Below are 14244 nucleotides of genomic sequence, written 5' to 3'. Positions count from 1 at the left end.
CATGGTTTGAGTGTTGGACTATGATTCTGGAGACCAAGGTTTAGTTCTCCGCTGGGCCATGGAAACCCACTGGGTGACTTTGGGTGACTTGCGCTCTCTGAGTGACCAGAGGCTCTAACCATAAAGGAAGGCAAGGCACTACAAAATGTAAGACATTCAAGAAAAAAGGAAGACATGGCCAAATAAAAACCAAAAACACTCATATAGATGTAAATTCATGCTCAAAGTGGAGGGCATTTTGGAATTCCTCCTGGACTGATGGGTGAAAAGGAAAGGACTTACCATTTCCATTTGAGGCTGAGAAAGTGTGACTTGCCCAAGGTCACACAGTGGATTTCCATGGATGAAGAGGGCTTCAAATGCTGTTCTCCAGAGTCAGAGGCATAGGCTCAAACTACTGCACCATGTGGCTTACCTATGCTCTTGTCATCTTTTATCCCCCCCCCCCCCCCTTAAATGTGGCAGGACCATCTCTTTCTTCCCTTTCAGGAGTTCATTGTGTAAAAGAGACACACTGGCAGTATGTTTTTAAATTTTGTTGAGATCACTGCCTGTGATAAATTTATTTCTCTCAGATTTAGCTTTACTTTGCAACATTTGTGTGTGTGTGTGTTTTACTTTATTGCATCACTATAAAACAGCTTTGTAGACTCTCCTCACCACCAAGTCCAAAACAAAGTTTGAAGATTGTTTTTCTTTCACAACTGAAACCCCCCTGAAAATAGCAATAGAAAGTTCTGTGACTGGATTGCAGCCCAAATAATTCTTGAATTGACCCCCCCCCTTTTTTTTTTTTTTTAAAGCCCTTAGATTTAAAGTTTGGTTTGGAAAAACACTGTATGTGATCCTCCCTGTTGTGTTTTACCAAGGCTCTGTATTCTAGCCCATGATTTGACACCTATAAGATGTCATTGGGAGAAGCTGTAAGAACTCAGGAAGATACGTGTTGCCAATGATTTTTTATTCCCATGCTCTGTTCCTTGTCTAAGAGTCCAGGAACAACTGTCAGTGCTTTGGCTTGGAGTGAAGTGCACCATACTCATGCTGAAGCCAGACAAGACAGAGATGGTGGTGGGTAAATCCCAAGTCCTGACAGTGATGCTGGTGGGAGGGGAGTTTAATTACTTCTGTGGCTGTGGCATTTCCCCTGTCTCAGCAGGTTTAAAGCTTAGTTGCTGCTGATTCCTTATTTGTTCCTGGATAAGCAGGTAGTGGTACTATCCAGAAACACTTTGTACCAGCTCCACTGTGAATGTTCAAGGTGCAACTGATTGGTGTTGAAGCCATTCATGGCCCAGGAACATCATATTTTACCTCTTGCATGTCTACTCATTCCTGCTGTGGTCATCAGATCTATATATTTCTCACTAGGTGAAGTGAGTGGACTACATCATTCACCATCATTGGCCTAGCAACTGGAAATGACTAATTGAATAAGGCTAGAAACAGTGTCCCCAATGATATTGCAGACTGGTTTAAGATCAATATTTTGGCATAAACTCCTGCTTGAGAGAAAGGTACATAAATGCCTTTATCTCTATATAGAATATAAATCCAAAATGAATCAGGTGGAAATTCCTTTATTATCAGTAGATCATCTAAGGAAACAAATGTTTTACTTTTCTTAGACAAAAAGCTAACTTTGGGAAGAGAATTTAAATAGTATCAGTTTATCCTGAGAGAAGAGCTCAAAAAGAAACCAAATATGGACAAGGGAGATTTTTAGAGAATTAACAATGTATTTGCAACATATTTGCAATACATCAGTGGCAAACTAGTTCACTTCATTTACATCTCTCAATTTTTCAGCAGTTTGAGAATCAAGCTGTGCTCTGATGTTCAGGTGTTTGTAGAATTAAACATCTGATTGGGTTTGATGAATAATGGCTTCCAAATGTGGCCACTTACCCACATGCGCCTCTGTTAGTATTATATAACTCAAGGAAAGGGAAAGTTCAACTTGCACAGCTTGTTTCTATTTTTGGAGGTAGTTCTTACTTGCTATAGATTTGGGGTGTGGATACGGGTGCTTGCCTCTGTTCAAAGTCCAGTTCTTTCTATATTGAAATATGCTGGCTCTTACTTTAGTAAACCCTGTAGGCCAAAACAACTATGGTGGCCAAGTTTCTCCTGCTATCCCTCCAACAGAAAAGACAGACACAGGAGGCCAACTGATTACTTGGATTCAGTGAGGCACATGAGGCCTCTCAGTATGCGAACAAACAGCAACCTTCATCTCCATCTTGGAACTAAGCTGTGCAACATCTGGAATGATCCAGCAGTTTAGAGTGTAAAATAAAGACCATGCTGTTTGTGAAATGCAGTGGACTGTCAAACAAAAATTAAATATATTCATTACTGAGAGCTTCCGTTTTCTGACTAGCTTGAACACTTGTTTCTTATTGTCACCTAAAAACAAGGAAAAAGTAAAAGTTGAAACTGGAAAACACAAATAATGTGTATTTGGACAGAAATGATTTCATACAATCCCAGTATTATCCCTTAGCCTTTTATCTGGATAGTGAGTTAAATTTCATAACAGTATTGAAAGCATTTGATTATTGTACACAGGTAGGAGACACAAAGGAAGTAATATCTAATGCAGTGGGACCTTGCCATCCCTAGATTTCAGCATCCATGGATGGCAAGCCCCATTATTCCTATTGGTGATGTGCATCTTGCGCTGCCATTAGGGAAACAGTGAGTTCCTGCATTTTTTCATATCCATTGGGGGGGGGGGTCCAAAATAGATCCCTCATGGATACGAAGGTCCAACTATACTATAGAAAATCTTACATAATAATATTACTAAAACACATCAGTAATTAAAAACTTGTCTTAGATAATTTCATTCATTCCAAAAGAATGTGTTTTTCCAGGGTTCCCTGAACTCTCAGGTTTTCCTTCTTGTTAAAACACAGTCTTTAAAAAAAAGAATGACTCTTTGGGATTTGCTACTCCTTTGTGTTTGCTTATTACTCACAAGAGTATTAAGGCTGCAATCCTATGTACATTTAGTTGAGAATAAATCAGTGGAAAGAACATCAGAGTTGTCACGTATAGTATTGCATTGTACACTTAATTATTTCTTGAGTTCCTAACCACTAGGTATTCACACATTAGATACACATAACATTTTACCTTTCAACCCACCAATATTGAATATTACCACAGTTCACAAATGTTTGTAGATCTTGTTAGCTAGCCATTATTTGTGATCACTTTGATTTCTTGCCTTGGTCCATAAGGGCTTGTGGCTTACAAAATCTACTTTGTTTTTAAGAGAACCCAAGATTTGATTCAAAAACCTATATATTTAGAATTAAAGTATTCCAAGCCTAGAATTTGAATGCCAGAACTGAAAAGAGCCTCACAGCCTTTACAAACAAATCTATTCTAGCTTATTACCAGTTTTCTTCATTTCAGCAGAACTGCTGAAATTACCCAGCAATGTACCAGTAGTTCTAGTATATCTCCTGCCTACCCTACTCTACAGAGAGCGCAGGAAAGCTATTCTAACATTGGGCAAGTGATCACTAGGAAGAGGTCCCTATTTGTTGATGTGGATAATAAGAGAGCTGCAGTTGTAGAACATGAGGGAACTGGAAGATTCAGACAGCTTGCAAACCAGTCATAATAAGTAGCCCTTGAGATAACTTGCTTGGTTTTGGAAACTCATGTGAGTTTGACTACTAGATGCCTGTGTTTCTTTTGACACCTTAAAATTGGATCAGTCTGGTCATTTGTTCAAGTTGTTCTACTGACAAGCTTATCAATGTATTAAAAGCCTGTCAGGTTGGAGTTATTATTAGGAAGATTTGTAACCATGTTGTGGAAGTGCAAGCTCCTGGTCTGTTAATCTGGCATTTATTGATTATAGAATAGGATTGGAGAACATTTGGCCACCACATGCTTTTAACTTTTAAGGCCCAGAAATCCATTTCAGCGTGGCTGGTGTGATTCTGGAGGGCAAAGTCCAAAACATCTGGAAACCCAAATGTTCACCACATTTGCACCCATTGTAGGGACATCATGTGAGGTACTAAGATTAGAAGCTCTTGATTAATGAAATGAGTGTTGTTTTTGAGGGTCAAGCACGCTCCCCTTCCACACACATTGCTTATAAGTAGCATTGTCTTTGGTCTTTCTGATGCATTTTCCATCATCTGTTTTCTGTTTTTTTCTACCCCCTCCACTGACTTGGCAAAGTAAATTTATCTTAATTTTGAGAAGCTAATCTCAATCAATTGATTGATTGATAATTTTGAGAAGCTAATCTATCCTACATGATATGTTGATCAGTTTTAGAAAACTTACATACATTTTAAACTTGAATGTTAAGAAAGTCACCCATTTTTAGGTCCTTGCCATAAAGCAGCTCAGTACACCTTTTTAAAATATGAAACTGCACAGAACAATAAATTACCACTTTTAATATGGGAATCAGAAGCAGCCAGTAATAAAACTATAGGACACCATAGCATTTGTGAAAAGAAATAATAAGGATCAGCATATTTCAGACATCTCATGTCTCAAAAGAGTGTTGTTACTGCCTAAAAAGGCAACAAACTGCAGTGGAAGTTGTTATGAGAACCTAAAACCTATTGTATAACTAATAAGTTAAAATAAAAAGTTCAAGCCTTAATAAAATCTAAATCTTTGGGTACAATTAATCTGAGAATCACCCTTGATCTGTTTGTTTCTTTATTTTCCTAGTAACCTCTTTTGGGTATGCTAATACAAAGACTACACCTCCATGTCCTGTGTTTAATTTATATATTGCTCTGGTGGAGTACAGAATGTCTATAGAATTTTCATACATGCAGCATTACTGAAGTGAAAAAAAATCACTTTTGGTTTTGTTTCTATCTTACTATATGAATGTATGTAATATTGTACAATATCTAAGCTTTCATACCTAAATCAAATGTAGTATCTTTCACAAGATTCAAAGAACTCCATCTAGTACTACATCCTCAAGTCAGGCTTTGAATTTGTCTGCCACAGATCCCCTTGGTAAAAGCCTTGTCACTTGCAGATTTAAAAACAGTTATTGTATAGTACAGGTTGAGTATCATTTGAAATCCTGAAATACTCCAGAATTGTCCACATGGGTGTATTAAGCAGTGACACCTTGGCTTTCTGGTGGTTTAGTGTATAAAACCTTGGCCTGGAACAGATGGGCCTTTGTGGCACCCTTGTCACATGTGAAGGCTCCCTGGTGGGCGGAGCTCCCACACGCCCAGCAGCCCTCGCATGTGACGAGGGCGCTGCATCTGTGGAGCGCCCACCTCATGGTGCGTATAACGATGATGTTGCAGATGCGCTGCTTCCAGATGGGGCAGCACAGCTGCAATGACATCGCGACATCTCTCGCGCTTTGCTGAGTCACAGCTGTGCCGCAAAGAGGAGCCGCTTCTGGTTGCTCCTTTTTTGCTCTGCAGGAGCGCCACACAATTTGGTTGCTGTGGCGCTCCTACAGAGCAAAGAGGCATCGGGGAGGCACCTCTTTCTGGCGGTTTGTACCCTGCCCTTGTTTCATGCGCAAAATGATTGAAAATTATGTATACAATTACCTTCGGGCTGTTTATAAAGCATATACAAAACAAATGAATTTACATGTTTAGACTTGGGTCCCATCTCCAAGGTATCTTATCATATATGTGCTTTCAAAAATCCCAAATTCAAAACACTTCTGGACCCAAGCATTTCAGTTAAGGAAGTCTTAGCCTGTATGAGAGTCTCCTGTAAAAGACATTCCACTGGGTGTGTCTGGTGAAGCTCTTTGAATCCTGGCGTGCTAGTTTTGTTTTGAGTTTTTTAAAACTTCAGGCACATGTCTAATATTTAAATCTTAAGGATATTTTAATGTGTGCGTGTGTGTATATCTTATAGAACTGAAAAGAATAAAGTTAGAATGGGAGCAGAATAGATGTAGAAAATTTGGGAAATGCTGCAAGGAAATCAGTGGACTTTCTATTAATATCTATATGGTTACATTAGTTTAAAGATTTTTTAATTGCTTTTATAAAGTAGGCATTTGCACTTCACCTGCTGGCTATTCCTTTTTGGTAGATACCATTCTGAAATTCCAGCAGAGTTTTATAATCCCCACATGCTTAAATATACTAAATGTTCTTTTTCCATTAAGGTTAATGTTCGTGAAGAAATGGAAGAGTTTTTTCCAAGAATGTGGAAGATAAATCAAGATAAAAGAAGGCTAATGAAAAGTGTTAAAGATCAGAAAATTAAAATTGAATGGGGGAAAAATTGAACAGAAGATTGGTCAGATAGAAGCACTTGAATATTTTTAAGGCTATAATGAATTGTTTGAATTGGGGAAGAATACACGAAGTATGAAAAATGAAAAACTCAATGAAGAATGAAGAAAAGTAGAAAGCAAGAGTGAAGTAGAATTAAAAGAATCTGGAAGAATGAATGGGTCCTAGGTTAAGTAAATGTATGGTTTATGTTCCAGTGTCTGTATGATCAAGTTGTAGATGAATTTGCATGATTACTTAGTTAATAGAGCATTGGTCAACTGGTTTCAGTAGGGAACTATTTGAGGAAATCACACAATGTTAACAGTGGGTTAAACAGAATCTTGTTATGGAGGGTATCGCCTAACCATTTGTTTTTCAGGCACAATCAATAAAATATAATTACTTTTAATAGAAGAAGGTAGGCATTTGTGCAGCCAGTACCATTTGTAATACTGCTTTTTTTGTTAGGAGTCCCGTTCCCAGTCAAAATCTCCAGCTGGGAGTCCTGCTCGTGTAAAATCTGAGAGCAGGTCAGGATCTCGTAGTCCATCAAGAGCTTCTAAACATTCTGAGTCACACTCTCGATCAAGATCAAAGTCCAGGTATGCTTTTTTGAACAATTAGAAATTCTAATTAATATATTTTGTATGCATAAGGCTCATTTCAATGTTAGAGATTTTATAGGAATGTCTTCCATGAGTGACTTCTGAGTGCTGGCCTTGCAAAATTGTATAGGTTGCCAGCAAAGTTACACTGCTACTCAGAACAGTTATTACAGATTAGTCTGTATCAGCTTGTGACCTGCTTACAGCCCCTCTTAGACTATGACAAAGCATAGGTAATCTTCTCAAATTGCATGGTGCTGCTTGTATGGTAAAGCTCAGGCATGAGGTTCATTTGACTTTCATACTTCCACAACCCATGTTTCCATAATATGCCTGGTAGTTACCTGTGTGACTACATGTGCATGTTTTTACCTTTTTAATTTTTTAAAACATAACTGTTTTGAGTTAAAACAGAAGTAATCCAGATAGGTACAAAATATGTATTTGGAAATAAATAAACTTTGCAGTGGTTATTCTAAAATACTGCATGAGCATTTCTAACTTTTAGGACCTTTGAGACAAGGCTTTCTCTCAGTCCCACTCCTGTCAGATGTGCTTGTTGAAGACACAGGAGAGACCCATCTCAGTGTCTGCTCTTGAGCTATGAAATTCCCTCTTTTAGATTGCACCCCCCCCTCACCAGCCAGGTTTTCTCTTTGCAGATAGACAAAGATTTTATTTAGGCAGTCATTGATTTATTTTAGTTTGTTGTGCAGAAGGATCTCATAAACCACCTTGCATCCTATATTGGGAGAAAGGCCAGAGATGAATGAAATATAAATAAATAATAAATAGTCCTGTGAAACCAAAGATAGTAAAATACTTGTGAATTTCTGAAAATATAGTATTAATTTTAATAACATATTCCAGATGTTTGCATATTACAAATAAAATTAATCATTTGAAGGTCCAGGTCAAGAAGACATTCTCACAGGCGTTACACTCGCTCTAGATCCCATTCACATAGAAGACGATCACGAAGCAGATCATATACTCCTGAGTATCGCCGTCGAAGAAGCCGCAGTCACTCTCCAATGTCTAATCGAAGAAGGCATACTGGCAGCAGAGTATGTGTAAGCTTGTAGAGTAAGCTGGTAGGACAATTACTTTCAAATATTTCATAAAAGAAGCTGATCTGAATAAGGTATGAAACGGTAATTTGTTTGTGAAGTCAAAGGCTTTCATGGCCGGCATCCATGTTTTTTTTGTGGGTTTTTTGGGCTATGTGGCCATGTTCTAGAAAATTTTCTTCCTGACGTTTCGTCAGTATCTGTGGCTGGCATTCTTTTGAAATCTAGAAACATTCACTAGCACCCAACAGTAAGGATAGCCTACAGAGTTTTCCCAGATAAATAATCTTGATCTAGAATAGACAGTTGGTTTAAAATTATAGTAGAACCCAATTGTTGGCTTTTGGGATATATCCACATCATCTGGACAGAAGGAATAGTACTTCTGTTTATCTTCCAGTTTATTTATTTAGGTATTTATATCCCGCCCTTCAGCCCTAATGGCTCTCAGGGCAGCTTACATTTATTATTTTTTAACCAGACAGTTCCCTGCCCGCAGGCTTACAATCTAAAAGACACGACACAAAAGGAGAAGGGAATGGTGAGGGGGGAGGGGATCAGGTCCAGCATTCTTCTCTCCCTCTGAGGCCTGGACCAAGGCAGATGGACTGGAAGGAGGGCTCATAGTTAACAATGTAGTGATCACAACAAGAACTGAAAACTACATGAACACATCAGCTTTCTACAGTTGCAGTGTTTAATCCTAAACATCTCGAAGGCATGAGGTTAGGGAAGGCTGATCTCTGCTCTGAGCGTTTCTTTTTAAACTACCTTAATGTAAAAATGATTATACCATTAATTTTATGCTGTAGCTGTGACACCAAATCCACTTTGTAGCATCTTGAGAATAGCAATTCCATGTGCACACTTTTGCACTGCTTTTACGAGTGTGGAAAGAGCTTGATAACCGTTTTTATCTGATCTTTCCTGCTCTCTTAGGTCTCCTTCAATCTACATAGTTTCAGCTTTTTAAACATAGAACTTCAGCTGCCTTGTTGCATCCAGGAGAATCCTGAGATTTTTAATTCAGAGAGGCAGTTGAGCTCTCTGTCAGAGAATTCTAAATATCTTTCCTAAATAACAAATTCCAGAATTCCATAGACTGGAGCAATGGCAGTTGCAGTTATTGATATCAGAATGCTTCAATTGAATAGTGTAGAAAAGATTTTAGATGGTATTGGAGCATTTGTGCTTGGGCAGTAGAATGGTAGTTTTATGAGGGGAGAGAATTCTGAGTTCTCTGTTCTCCATTGATGATTGTGTCCAGTAATAGATTGGCACAGCATATATATTTCCATTTCCTTTATGCATTCTTCAAAATGCATGTTACCTAAAATCTGGGTGCATTTGCTTCAGGTGAAAAAAATGTGCTTGGAAGAAGTTCGTCACAGCTGTTAATGCTCTAGGCCTTCTTTCATGTTTTGATCTGTTTTTTCCTCAGGCTAATCCTGATCCTAATACTTGCCTTGGTGTGTTTGGGCTCAGTTTGTATACAACTGAGAGAGATCTCCGTGAAGTCTTCTCCCGCTATGGACCTTTGAGTGGTGTCAATGTAGTGTATGACCAACGGACTGGACGATCAAGAGGATTTGCTTTTGTTTACTTTGAAAGAATAGATGATTCTAAAGAGGTAAAAATGATTTTATATATTTTCTGTACATGCCATGGTTTTTTGTTTTGATTTTTACTAAGCTGCTGTCAGTATTGGAACTGTGTTAGTTCTGAGACCTTTTTGAAGGATGTTTTTTCTGTAATCTTTTTTGGGCTGGGGATCACTTTGAATGGCTTCTGTTGGTCATTGCCAACCCAAAACTGATTAAATTGTTTTCTTGAAACAATTCAGCTGTATAAACTAGAGTTTATGGTTAACAATTCTCCTTAGTTTTGTTAACTGAAATATTTGATATACTGTTTACCTCTTCAGCACTGGTTTATAAGGTAGCCAATATGAGTCAGGAATGAGGGTTGAAAAAACTGCACATTTTTCACAGTGGAGAAAAATCAAATGTGTTCCAAGAAATCTGAGCTGGACAATTTGAACAGTCAAGTAGGCTGATCAGCTATTGAAAATGTCAGCTGAATATTCAAGGAAAAAGGCAAATTGAGATTTTAGAACTTACTGAAGTAATATTGATCTATTTAATATCTTATTTCTGAGGTGGAATAAGATTTTTTTAATAGCATTTTTGTTCTGTTTCTGTGAAAGTGCAATCACTAGGTGGCGATACAGCATTAAATTAATTGAAATATACTGTATAAATAGAACAAACTGCTTTGGTCTTACATCATTTTATTTCCTTTTAAAAGAAATGTTGGGTTTTTGTTACCACTAATAACGTAATATATAATCAAAGTAACAATGTAATATATAAAGAAAATAAATGATGGGAGGGAGAGCAAAGGAAAAAAAGCACATATAGTTAGAACACAGTAGGGCTGTGATCCTTCAATCTTACTATAATGAAAAGAAAAATAAAACAAATAATATTATTTTACTATTGTAAAACTCTTGGTTTATGCTTTTGAACCCATGTTGATTTGGCCGTTTGGACTAACTCAACAACCTTAACAATCCATTCTTCTATTGTTGGTGCTTCTGTCTGTTTCCAAATGTATATACACAATCTTCTTGCTGTTACAATGTATCAAAGGAGTAATTCATATTTATTATCTAGTTCTTTAGAAGGTAGTGTTTGCTCTCTGCTCATGTATAATTTACCCTTTATGCCAGGATGCTTTGTGCACCCAGCACGAGGCCACCCTTTTCTCTGCTCCTGATCAGACGAACATAATTTTTTAAACCAGACAAAAAGTAAACAAAGTGTGTGAGGGAGGAAGGATCACATTGCACTAACATTAGTGCTCCAGATCAATGAAATGATTTTTAATTTTCTTCATTGTTGTAAAGACAGCCCACTCTAGTTAGCAGGCTGTTAATAATGAAGGGCAACTTGTTTCTCGTTTGAAAAGAAGCACTGAATTCTCTTTAATACAGTATCTACTTTTCTTGCAGGCAATGGAACATGCAAATGGAATGGAGCTGGATGGCAGGAGAATCCGGGTTGATTACTCTATCACAAAGAGAGCACACACGCCCACCCCTGGCATCTACATGGGCAGACCAACCCAGTAAGGAGATCACTAGATAGAGTTTGGGAATTGCCTTTTGTGATTCGTAAAACATTTTCTCCCAAAATTGTCAAAGATTCTCTCTTTTGAACTGTTGTTTTATTGTTTTAGTTACTGCATTGTTCAGAAAGAATTTTCTCAAACATTACTTAATTTAACAATGTTTAAATATGAGTGTAAAGCCTTGTGGACCTGAGTGTATTTCAATTCTAATTTGAAGTTAATTCAATGGATCTAGACAATTCCTTCAGTGGAAGACCACACAGGATATAATGTGAGCTATCTTGAGACAAAGTCCTAAATATCTTCATATAACATATTTTACCTTTTTCCCCAAAAGTAGTGGAGGTGGAGGTGGAGGTGGAGGTGCTGGTCGTCGCCGTGATTCCTATTATGACAGAGGATATGACAGGGGATATGACAGATATGAAGAATATGATTATCGTTACAGGTACACATTCTGACTTAAATGTGTAGGCTACAGTGAGGCTTTATCACAAATGATAAATTTTGTGTTTAATATTCTATTAGTTTCAAAATTAGTGTCTCTATACAGTACAGTACTATCTACAAATAATTTTTCCAACTGCATAACTGCTTACCTATTTAGCGGACTCATACCCTACATATCAGTTTCTACACTATTCTCAAAGTAAGTAACAGTAAAACAGTACTTCACATATACTTAGAACAAAATCAACCAAGTGAAATGGTTTGAAAATCTAAAAACTAGACGCAACATAAAATCCAATATAAAAACTATAACCAGCATTCACCAGTGAAGAGTGAAAATCAGGAGTAGTTTTTCTATATGCTCTGAAAATAAATCCATGCAGCCTGTATCCATATGGCCTATATTCAGGACATAGTGATAAACCAGAGCATAAAAAAAATGAGGAAAGTCATGAGTCTTGGGTCATGAGCCACAACTGGTTGCAGCAACACTGATTATTTTTCTGAAAGAAAGAAATTGATATGCATCAGTGTGTATGTAGAAAAAATGAATTTTATTTTGGGTGTTACAGGTGAGCTGCAGGTTCAAAAGTTTTCAAGAATACAAAGTTAAAACAACATGCCCCTCTGATCTTCAAAACTCCCCATCAGCCTGCCTTACATTCAGGGATAGAAGCACCTTTTGGTTATTGTCTCCTGACTTCCCAATTCTACTTTGATACACATCAGCTGTGCTAAGAGGTGGGGCCTATCCTCAGGAGGATGTTATCACTTCCCTCCCTCCAGTGGCTGAGGCTGTGGCAATCAGAAACAAGACCCTGTCACTTTTTTGTTTTGTTTTTGTTTCGGCATCACTTACTGGCATGAGGGTGTAGAAACATCATCTTCCTCCACTTCTGTCACCAGCTGAATTGATCTCCATCTCTCAGTGCAGTTCCTGCTTTGTAAAGCAGATTTAGGAAGGCATTTACAATTGTGGCAGTGGTGCCATGATAGTAACTGTATAGCTTTACTGAGCACAAAGCAATTACAGGTTTGTAATTCTAGGCTGTGAATCTAACTACAGTAACAAATGCCACCAAATATTTGCAGATTAGGTAAAATGCTCCTTAAGTGTACTTCTATATAACCTGTGGAAATATGAGTGTCTCTCACATTGACATTCATTGTTATACACTCAGCCAAGTTCGCTTCTCTCTTGTGTATACTCTGGAAACTAATTCTGAATAGTGCATGGAGTACATAGAGAATAAGCTAGGGAAAAAAGTGTATAAACATGGCTATGAGTCACTTGTCAGCACCAACCACTTGTGTATTTTCTCCAAAGGAGGCGATCACCTTCACCTTACTATAGTCGTTACAGATCACGGTCAAGATCTCGTTCCTATAGCCCAAGTAAGTATAAAGAAACTACTGAGTAGGCATATATTTTTAGCATTGTTCAAATCTTGAAGTGGGCAGAAGATAATGCAGATAGAATGCTGGTGCTGGGATGAGGGAGAAATGAAACATGAAAGTACGAACAGTTGGTTACATTGTGTTTTCTTCATTTTTTCTTTTTTAGGACGCTATTGAAGAAAGAAGCAGTTGCAAATACAGTTTTTAAACAGCAAGTTCTGACTTTAGATTTTCCTATAGATCCCTTGCAGCTATCCTATTAAAAAGATCCTTGGTTCATTTAGAATATATGTATTTTCAGTTCAAATACCAATTTTCCATCTCTTCTTGTAATACTTCAGGTGTAATTGTTGTAGTTTTATGCACTTAAATATCTTTAAGTAAAAACTAAATAGGAATCCCAGAGTGGTTAAACATTTTGTAAATGGTTTTCTTTTGTTTTTATTTTTTAAGCAGGTGATTTTTGTTGAAGCCAATGGAGAGTGGATAAAGAACTAGTGTGTTAAAACTTGCATGTTGTATTCCAGTAGAAAGCTATTATTTTTATTAACCTGTTTATCCTTCCGCCTGTTACTTTTGGGGGGAAAGTGTTGTCCTGTATCCTTGGTTATATAGCACAATTCAGTAGAGACTTCTAAACCAGAGTTTTCACTTATTGTTTTTAATGTTATAATTAAAACAATATTGATGGAAATTCTGTGGAAAAAGCAAAAATTCTTGTACAGTACAAATTCCACCTTAGTATGTGTTGGATAAAGTCTCTGTTAATGTGGATGGTATGTGAAATTTAGTTGAGATATTAATTTGACTTTTCTGAAAATTGTTCTTGATCTGTTTGCTTCCCCGTAATCAAGACAGGCCCAAATGACTTAGACATAAAAATACTTTGTTCAGAGCAATTCCATATGATATCAAAATTATGGTTAAGCAGGTTATATTTGGTAGAATGCATTGAAAAACTATGATTCCTTCAAATAAATTTAAATTCAACCAGCACAGTATCTCACAGTATTTAATTGGTTAATTTTGTTGGGCTTTCTTTAAAGACTTATTGTTTAACACTAATATATTCTACCAGATTCAGTTTAGAGTTGGTGGGTAGAAATGTACACAGAAGATATAATAATAATATTTTTTATTTGTATACCGCTTTTCCTTCAGATCAAAGCGGTTCATAACATACAAGCTACATGTCACATGCTATAGCAATACAATACATCAACAGTGACATCAGCGATCTCATACAATTCAACAAAATTCCTCAAAAACAATGTACAAAGCAGTCAAAGCCATCAGTTGAGGCTTGTTGCCGCCAGCCTGCCTCTC

The 14244-nt window shown here is 37.3% G+C and overlaps 1 protein-coding gene across 6 annotated transcripts in view; it reads left to right on the top strand.

Annotated features, from left to right (window-relative positions):
- TRA2A (transformer 2 alpha homolog) overlaps positions 1-13912 on the top strand; it is a 16020-nt gene extending 2108 nt beyond the window's left edge. Inside the window, exons 2-8 of one of the 6 annotated variants that reach the window (XM_042472054.1) lie at positions 6732-6865; positions 7821-7935; positions 9380-9568; positions 10952-11067; positions 11408-11518; positions 12848-12915; positions 13085-13912. In XM_042472054.1, coding sequence (XP_042327988.1) covers positions 6732-6865; positions 7821-7935; positions 9380-9568; positions 10952-11067; positions 11408-11518; positions 12848-12915; positions 13085-13095 — 744 coding nt within the window. In that variant the 3' untranslated portion in view covers positions 13096-13912. Of the gene's footprint in view, positions 1-6731; positions 6866-7775; positions 7942-9379; positions 9569-10951; positions 11068-11407; positions 11519-12847; positions 12916-13084 lie in introns of all 6 variants that reach the window. The other 5 variants (XM_042472053.1, XM_042472052.1, XM_042472051.1 and 2 more) reach the window with 5 other exon arrangements.
- Positions 13913-14244: the final 332 nt, after the last annotated feature.

Source organism: Sceloporus undulatus, chromosome 6 (assembly GCF_019175285.1).
Source record: "Sceloporus undulatus isolate JIND9_A2432 ecotype Alabama chromosome 6, SceUnd_v1.1, whole genome shotgun sequence".
NCBI lineage: Eukaryota > Metazoa > Chordata > Lepidosauria > Squamata > Phrynosomatidae > Sceloporus > Sceloporus undulatus.
The sequence above is the reverse complement of the archived record's forward strand: the minus strand, read 5'-3'. Positions and strand labels throughout refer to the sequence as shown.